Source organism: Macrobrachium nipponense, chromosome 33, assembly GCF_015104395.2.
Source record: "Macrobrachium nipponense isolate FS-2020 chromosome 33, ASM1510439v2, whole genome shotgun sequence".
Lineage (NCBI taxonomy): Eukaryota > Metazoa > Arthropoda > Malacostraca > Decapoda > Palaemonidae > Macrobrachium > Macrobrachium nipponense.
The window spans coordinates 47560251-47569746 of NC_087219.1; the positions used below are offsets into that span (position 1 = coordinate 47560251).

General features: G+C 46.0%; 1 protein-coding gene across 2 annotated transcripts in view; it reads right to left on the bottom strand.

Moving 5' to 3' along the window:
• LOC135203154 (probable cytochrome P450 CYP44) overlaps positions 1-8139 on the bottom strand; it is a 168037-nt gene extending 159898 nt beyond the window's left edge. For both annotated transcript variants that reach the window (XM_064232830.1, XM_064232831.1), the window contains exon 1: positions 8029-8139. In XM_064232830.1, the coding sequence (XP_064088900.1) occupies positions 8029-8124 (96 nt within the window). In that variant the 5' untranslated portion in view covers positions 8125-8139. The remainder of the gene's footprint in view (positions 1-8028) is intronic.
• Positions 8140-9496: the final 1357 nt, after the last annotated feature.

A 9496-nucleotide genomic window follows, 5' to 3' on the forward strand; every position in this document is an offset into this window, starting at 1 on the left:
TGCGGACCAGACACACCCCCCCCCCCCCCCCCCCCCCCGCCCCACAAACAGCTAGAACCCACAGCAGTCCCTGGTTATCGGTGGACTCGGTTAACGGCGATTGAGTTTTATGTTTGTCTGTATGGTGCTTTTATGTTGCATGGAACCAGTGGTTATCCAGCAACCACGAGAGTGAACTTCTGTCACCAGAAATACACATCTCTCACACCTCAGTGGAATGGCCGAGAATCAAACCCGCAACCACCAAGGTGGGACGCTAATACCACACCAACCACGCCGCTGAGGCGCTTGGGTTTTATGTCGCTCATCTAGTGCCATAAAAATGATATTGTTAGTATACAATAAAGTTTTGTACATACTTACCCGGCAGATATATACTTAGCTTATGTCTCTGACGTCCCGACAGAATTCAAAACTCGCGGCACACGCTACAGGTAGGTCAGGTGATCACCCTCTCCCGCCGCTGGGTGGCGGGAATAGGAACCAATTCCCGTTTTCAGACCAGATTTTTCTCTTACGCCTATCTCCTGAGGGGAGGATGGGTGGGCATTCATCGTATATATCTGCCGGGTAAGTATGTACAAAACTTTATTGTATACTAACAATATCATTTTTGTACATGCAACTTCCCCGGCAGATATATACTTAGCTGATTGACACCCTTGGTGGCGGGTAAGAGATAGTTACTCAATATAAATAACAATAAAAAAACAGGGAAACAACATCTGTTGTAGGTCATAAATATAAACTTATTAAAACCTTGGTTCCTACCTTATTGGGCAGAAGACTTCATGATTACTGTCTATGAGTCTGCTTGCCTGAAGAGTTTCAGTGGGGATGAGACCTGACACTGATAGCTCTTCTGGATCGTGTCAATGGGGGCGAGCCCGCTACTTGACAGAGCCTTGTCTTGGATCATACCAATGGGGGCTGGCCACTTACATGGTAGAGCCTTCACCTTTGTCGTATCAACGGGGACTAACCCTCTTACATGACAGAGCCTAGGTCCAAATCACTAACAAGGAGCACGAAAAACCAATCCCGACCACCTGACCACACTACATTTGTTAACACTACGATTTGAAAGGAGCATTCCCAAGACTCCTTCCAATCGACCATAAAAACACAACACCAAAAAAACGTTTAAAAATACTAACTTAAACTAACTATAAAGGATTAGGTTCAGCTCCTTGCCCCAGCAACGAATCCGCAGACACGAACGGTCCGAGAGAGAAGCACTTGTCATAAGTGACTCGCACGTCTCTTAAGTAATTTGATGCAAACACCGAATTGCACCTCCAATAGGTGGATTCGACAAGAGTCTGTATCGACATATTCCTATGATACGCTAAAGAGGTAGCTACAGCTCTGACCTCATGTGCTTTGACTCTTAGAAGCCTTAAATGTTCCTCTTCACAGGAAGCATGCGCTTCTTTGATAACGTCTTTAATAAAATACGCTTGAGCATTCTTAGAAATCATCCTCTTAGGATTTCTTACGGAACACCAAAGGCTATCTACATTTCCACCAAGTAGCTTCTTCCTCTCTAGGTAGAACTTGAGGATCCTGACTGGGCACAATGTCCTCTCTAAGTCTCTCCCTACCAAAGAGGACAGTCCCTTAATCTCAAAAGTCCTTGGCCATGGTTTAGAAGGATTTTCGTTCTTTGCTAAAAACAGGGGATTAAAGGAGCATACTGCAGAATCTTCCTTAAAGCCCACAGTTCCTTCTAAAGCCTGAAGTTCACTAACTCTCTTAGCAGAGGCTAGTGCAAAGAGAAAGAGAGACTTTCTAGTCAAGTCTCTGAATGAGGAATTTTGAGGAGGTTCGAATTTCTCGGACATTAAATATCTAAGGACCACATCCAGGTTCCAACTAGGTGGTCTTATAGTCTTGGCCTTCGAGGTTTCAAAGGACCTTAACAAGTCATGCAGATCCTTGTCTTCCGAGATATTAAGGCCTCTATGTCTAAAAACAGATGAGAGCATGCTTTTATATCCCCTTATTGTGGTAACGGCCAGATTGCATTTCTCCCTCAAAAATAAAGGAGAAAATCCGCTATTTCATTTACAGAGGTACTGGAAGAGGATACTTTCTGGGACTTGGCCCATCTTCGGAACACCTCCCACTTCGACTGGTACACGCGAAGAGTTGAAGGTCTTCTGGCTCTAGCAATTGCCTTTGCAGCCTTGCGTGAAAACCCCCTCGCTCTGACGAGTCCTTCGACAGTCTGAAGGCAGTCAGACTGAGAGCGGGGAGGTTTTTGTGGTATCTGTCGAAGTGGGGCTGTCTGAGAAGATCCTTCCGCAGTGGAAGGGCCCTCGGGAAATCTATCATCCATTCCAGTACCTCTGTGTACCATTCTTGGGCTGGCCAGAATGGGGCGATGAGGGTCAGTTTGGTTCCCTCCGTCGAAACGAACTTCCTTACCACCTCTCCTATTATCTTGAAAGGAGGAAAAGCGTACCCGTCGATCCCCTTCCAATCCAGAAGGAGACCGTCCACTGCAACTGCCTTTGGATCTGAAATCGGAGAGCAGTAGTTCTCCAACCTCGCATTCCAATTCGTTGCGAACAGGTCGATATTGGGTCTCCCCCAGAGGTCCCAAATCTCGTCGCACACTTCTGAATGCAGAGTCCATTCCGTAGAAAGGACCTGATCTCTTCTGCTCAGAAGATCTGCTCTCACGTTCTTCTCCCCCTGGATGAACCTGGTTAGAAGAGTTATTCGCCGTTCCTCGGTCCAAAGAAGAAGCTCCTTTGCTTTCTCGAACAGGGAGAAGGAGCGAGTCCCTCCCTGTTTCCTTATATAGGCTAGAGCTGTCGTGTTGTCCGAATTCACTTGCAACACGGAACCCAATACTTGAGGTTCGAAGTGAACGAGAGCTAGATGGACTGCAGCCAGTTCCTTCTTGTTGATATGCCAGGACACCTGTTCCCCATTCCAGGTGCCTGACACTTCTCTCGAGCCTAGAGTCGCTCCCCATCCTTTTTCCGAGGCGTCTGTGAATAACACTAGTCGAGGGCTCGACAACTGAAGGGAGAGCCCTTGATTCAATCTGTTTGGCTCTAACCACCAACTGAGGTCCTTTTTTATGCTCTTCGAGAGCTGAAAGGAGTCCGAAAGCTCTTGGTGCTTCTGATCCCAATTTACTCTCTGAGAAGAATTGTAGGGGTCTTAAGTGTAGCCTCCCTAGAGAAACGAACTGTTCCAACGAGGAAAGGGTCCCCAGAAGACTCATCCATTCCCTCGCGGAACATTGTTCTTTCTCTAGGAAGGTCGTCACTTTCTGTAAACATCTCTCTTGTCGTTCCTTTGATGGATACACACGAAAACCCCGAGAATCCATCAGAACATCCCCCAGATAGGACAATGCTTTGCTGGGGATTCATCTGGGACTTCCCGAGGTTTAGTAACAGTCCCAAGGACTGAACTAGATCCAGTGTTAATTTCAAGTCCTCCAGACAACGATCTTTTGATTGGGATTGGGCCCTGATCCGCCAATCGTCGAGATACAACGAGATTCTTACTCCTTCGATATGAAGCCAATGAGCGACATTCCTCATAAGACCCGTGAACACCTGAGGGGCCGTGGCAAGACCGAAGCATAGGGCTCGAAATTGAAAAAACTTTGCCCTGTACCATGAATCTTAGGTACCTCCTGGACGAGGGATGGATAGGTACATGGAATAGGCATCCTGAAGGTCCAGGGACACCATCCAATCCCCTGGACGAAGCGCTGCAAGAACGGAGGAAGTCGTCTCCATCGTGAACTTCGTTTTTTTTTTACAACGAAGCAATTCAGGGCACTTACGTCCAGGACTGGTCTCCACTGTCTGATGCTTTTGGTACAAGAAAAAGACGGTTGTAGAACCCTGGAGATTGAAGGTCTTGCACCCTTCTATCGCCTCTTTGTCCATCATTTCTTCTACTAGTTGAAGCAGGGCCTGGTTCTTTAAAGAATCTCGGTATCTTGCTGTTAACTCCCTTGGAGTTGTTGTTAAGGGAGGCTTCTCCCTGAAGGGGATAAGGTATCCTCTCTCGAGGATAGAGAGGGACCAGTTGTCCGCCCCTCTCTGAGCCCAGACTTTCGCAAACTTCAGCAGTCTGGCTCCTATGTAGTCTGGAGGACTACTTTTTCATTGTGGTTTAGGGAAGGGCTTACGTGCTGATCTCTCTCTTAACCGGTCCCCTACTCCTAAGAGAGGGTCTAGCCGTCGTTCTCCTCGAAAGGGTTGCTGAAAAGCAGGCTTCTCTCTTTTAGCCAAAGGTACTGCTGGTTTTAGTCTTTTCGCCGACTGCGCAAGCAGATCCTGAGTAGCCTTTCCGGATAACGACTTAGATATATCTCTCACTGTCTCTTGTGGAAACAGGTGACTAGACAGGGCGAATAAAGCAGAGAGGATCTCTGTAGAGGAGACACTGATTTCGTCAAAAAGAACTGAAGACAGATCTCTTTTTAAGGACTGCCGATCCAAAGAGAGAAGCCACCTCCGTAGATCCATCCATCAAGGCCTTATCCAGGCAAGAAAGTACACTTGTTAAAACTTCCATCGAAACAAAGTCTGGATCCTGTGCTCTCTTAGCAAGAGCTCCCAAGGCCCAATCCATAAAATTAAAGACCTCAAGTGTGCGAAATAGACCCTTAAGTAAATGGTCCATTTCGCACATTCCCCATGAGGCCTTTGCCGAATGAAGAGCGCGTCTTCTAGGACGCATCCACTAAACGCCTGAAAAATCAGCATCAGCTGAAGAAGGGAGGCCCAATCCCATTGGCTCTTTCGTGTCATACCAGACACCTGGCTTACCTGCCAACTTCGAAGGAGGGCAGGAAAAAACCAGTCTTGCCCGCTTCTTTTTTAGAGAGGAGCCAGTTCTCCAAGCTCTTGATGGCTTTCTTCATCGAAAGGGTCGGATTCATTTTCACGAACGAAGAGGACTTGGAAAGCTTAGTGCTTGAAAGCAGTGATCCCGGCGAAGGAGGATCTGCAGGACGAAGAGAGTCACCGAACTCTTGAAGAAGCAGGGCTGCCAGTCTCTTGTAATCGGAGACGACCGCATCTACAGGAAGTTCCTCCTCAGATACCTCTTCAAGGTAGCATTAGGAGAAGAATGCCTCTTCGGAGAAGGAGTCCTAGAAGGAGAAGCGCTCTTTTCCTTTGAAGGAAGTTTGGTAGAGGCAGGAGGTTCTTGCTGCTTGAGAGGGGAAGAGCTCGCATCTTTACAGGTAACTCTATAAGGAGTAGGGCGAGAATCCCGTAACAGGCTCTTTTCAGGCTCTTGGCGCCTGTGAGGAGAGGCGCTAGCGTTCCATCGGTAGCGTCTATCAGGCGCTATACACGCCTTGGGGTAGAAAAACGTCTGCTCTCATCCTGGCTCCTGCCCGGAGAGGGGTTTACTTCCTTCCGAATGTTCTCGTAAGAAGGCAAACTCGTAACTCCTAAGGAAAGCCTAACAGGAGTAGAGCGTAGAGAACCCATCCTGCTCTTTTCAGGCTCCTGGCGTCTGCGAGGAGAGGCGCTAGCGTCCCGTTCTGGGCGTAAGGAAGGAGTAAAACGCCTGTTTGAAGAATACTTCTAACATCACGATGGCGCCTGCTAGGAGAGGCGCTAAAATCTCTCCGAGAACGTCTGGGGGGGAAGACTACTTCTTCTCTCTCTCTGCGTCCCGTGAATAACGGAGATTATCTTGTTCCTTAAGATAGCAAGGAGAGGCGCTTGTATCTCTCAGACAACGCCTATAAGGAGAAGAACATTCTTACTCCTAAGAAAGGGTCGACTATCCTTGTCAGGAGAGGGGCTTGCGCCTTATTCGGGCGTCTAGAGGAATGTGGGATCCTACTAGACGAAGCTCTTCTGGTCGGAGTAGTAGATCGTTCCTGAAAGGGAGAGGCGTATCGTAACGGCCTTGTTGGGGAGTAGCGCCTTCCAGGAGAGAGGCGCCTACCAGAGTCCGAACGCCGACTTGACGACCGTCTCTTAAGAGAGCTCTTTACTGGAAGAGAGACGTCCTTCCTGCGAGAGGCTCCTTAGACAGCGAGCCTACTAACGAGGATAGCTGCTCCTGCAGTCCTACCAAGAACTTCTTTGTAGAAGTACGAATTCCTTCCGGAGAAGAAACAGGAGACTTCATCGCTCTCTTCTTCTGAGCGGGAGAATACTCCGGAAAAGGCTCTGGACTGGAGTCTAATGCGTCTCCTGCAGGCGCCTTCCAGGCTCTCTTCAGAGGGCGCGACTTAGAAGCGGAGCTCCATCCGCGTCTTGGAGAAGTAGAATCCGAGTCGGACAAACACTTCCTAAGGACGCTTTGTCTATAGCTGTCCAAGGCAGCCTGGGACGAGCTTACAGGGCCTGCCGAAGGGACGCCTGACCGTTGGGAATACTCTACATCCCCCTTGCGGCTTTCGACATTCCTCCTCCCTTGGTCATGGGAGTCTGAAAGAGGTCTAGGCCTAGGAGCAATGCGGAGCCGGTCAGACGCCCCCCTCCACTACACTGGGGACACTGTACACTCACTGCACACTTCACTCTTACCTTCCATTTCTCGTAATTGCCTTTGCAATTTACGGATCGACGCTTCCATTGCAGCTTTCTCCGATCGAGACGAATCTACGATTTCGCTGCGGGGGGAAGGAGCTGAACTTGCGTTAGCAGAAGGAGAAATTACATTAGAAATAGAAAGATTGTCCTGATCCAAAGAGCAGGACCTACTTGAACTTTTAGCAGCTTTCCTAATTCTATCTTTCTCCAACTTATTTACATACGCAGTCAAACTCTTCCATTCAACTTCAGTCAAACTCAAACATTCGTCACATGTGTTACTAACTGAGCATTCATTCCCCCTACATTTAACACAAATAGTGTGAGGGTCCACCGCCGCTTTCGGCAGTCTCACCTTACATCCTTCTTTCACACAAACCCTAAAACGAGTTTCAGGCACAACATCAGCCATAATGAAGAATCCTAAGCAAATCCAAATAACGGTCCAAATCAGCGTATACCAAAGCCAAAGAAAGAATACTTCACCAAACAATCCTTAGCAAAGCAAGCAGAATTCCGTGCAGGAGGAACTAACAACGATGTTGTCAGCACCGGCGACAGAAAAAATCTGAACTGAAAACGGGAATTGGTTCCTATTCCCGCCTACCCGCCCCAGCGGCGGGAGAGGGTGATCACCTGACCTACCTGTAGCGTGTGCCGCGAGTTTTGAATTCTGTTGGGACGTCAGAGACATAAGCTAAGTATATATCTGCCGGGAAGTTGCATGTACAAAATTGATGATTTATGGTGCCATAACATACATATTAGAGGCGCCATTGACCAGTTGTCGGCGCCATTAACTGGTTATTAGCAACATAAACACCATGAATCACCAGGCTTCAGTTAATGGCTTAATGGCAGTTTTAGCTTATCAGCACTCCGCCAAGAATGGGACCCCTGCCAATAACCAAGGACTGCCTGTACTTAGAACCCATATACAAATGCTTAAAACTGCCTACTATTTTGTTAGTTCAAACTCAAGAAAACCCCACTAGAAATGCTTATATGTAACTGGTTTCTTTCAATATTATCCATAAAAATGCATTTAATCATGAAATTGATATGAAAATACAGTAATTTGTGGATATTTCTCATAGAAAAATACTGAGAAAGCAAGAATTTCCAGCAAATAGTCCATAGAGAAATCTGCTAATGTGCGAGTTCGGGAATATTGAGAACACGAATACGGGGGTCCACTGTATATGTTCCATACAGAAATCCATGAATAAGTGAAACCACAAATGGGCAAGACTGCAAATTTCGAGACCGCGAATAGCAGGGGTTGACTGTAATGAACAATAAACACAAAAGAAATTCAAACAAACTATAACACAAGATTAGGTAAAATAAAACTTCTGACACATTGCATAACACAGATGTTTAGGATAAACTGTATATAAAATACATACCAGTTTTATATTTCTGCAATACTCTTTGTCATACAACTTAAAATTTAAGCACAAAGTAAATGATTTTAACATTCATTTACCTGAAGACTGTGTGCCCTGTGTTGAGACGACTGTGATGGAATTCTTGAAAATTGCTTCTTATTAACTAACAATCGATATATGCATGATCCCCTCATCGCAAACCAAGTCTTATACCTGCAACCAAAAGAAAAAAATGACAAATTTTGTATCAATGTGTATTTTTCATAACTAACAAACCTGAGATCTTAACATTAGGTTAAATCTTCTAGTGCCAGCTGGAAACCGGTAAAGTTAACAAAATTGAGTATGCAAGGGACTATTGGCATATGTGCTTGGTCACAAGTTATGTGGGACCACCCATGTACTGCTTGGCAACCCGTAACCACACCAGTTATTCTTTCAACGCCTTTAAGAGAGGACATAGTTTTTATTCCTCTTTAAAGCCAGTTTAGTTTGCCCATTCTTCTCTTCTTTCTTGGTTTCAATGTGTTTTGGCTGTTGTTTGCATTGTATGCTTGGATATTATGGATACCTCTATTCCCCATGCGAAGGTTTCTTTGGGATCCCAGTCACAATAAGCAACTTTCTACCAAAATTAAACTCAAATTATAATAACAATTTACAATCTACCCACTGCCTTGTTATAAGGAAAATGAAGAGTTAAATCTTCAGAGGGAATACTTTAGATTGGTGCTTTAAAATGTTACTTGTCTACACCTAGCTAAGACCTGCACATACAGTACCAATTAGCTGAATGTCTGTGGTCTTAACAGAGGAGGAGGATGAGGACAACACATTCACTTCTCATACCTGAAACAACTTGGGAACCACTGGCAGGATGCTTTCTCGTCTTAAGGTGCTCAGACTACTACACATTACTGAACACCCACTCCAAGTCCTAAGGAGCAGTGTAAGGACAAGGGTGACAACTACCATGCAAACTGCAATAAAGTGGAACTTTTATGTCCAACAACATCCTCAATACATGAACAACCAAAAAGTGCCTCCTTACAACAGGGGACAGCATGATACCACGGACTCTCACACAAGGTAGAAAGTCATCATTATTGCCATGTGACCAATATGTCTGCTGAATTGCCTCACAAAATCAAAAGGAAATGATGTTTTTGGGAACCTCCTTCTGTCGGCCAGTACTACTAATAAATAGATACTACCGACACTCAAAACCTAGGATGTTGGGTTCTGTCCTGATAGCACTGCACAAATTGCACTGGGCACCAACAGATCTTATCTCGACTGTTGCCTACAAGTCTCAGAGATAGGGGATTGAAAAACTCAAATCCTTCATCATGGTGGGACTGATGAGTTTAAACTTTTCCCCCTAACCCCGGATCAACAGGAATTTAAATAGTATAACCCAGCCTCCCCATACATTAATCTAAAAACAAAACACCTGAAGCTTACCTATCCCCTGCGAAAGCTTATGCTAGCAAGAAAACAGCCTTGAAGGTGAGAGTGACCCAAGGCCTCACTCAACAGATTTGGAGATAACGGAGTTAGATTATG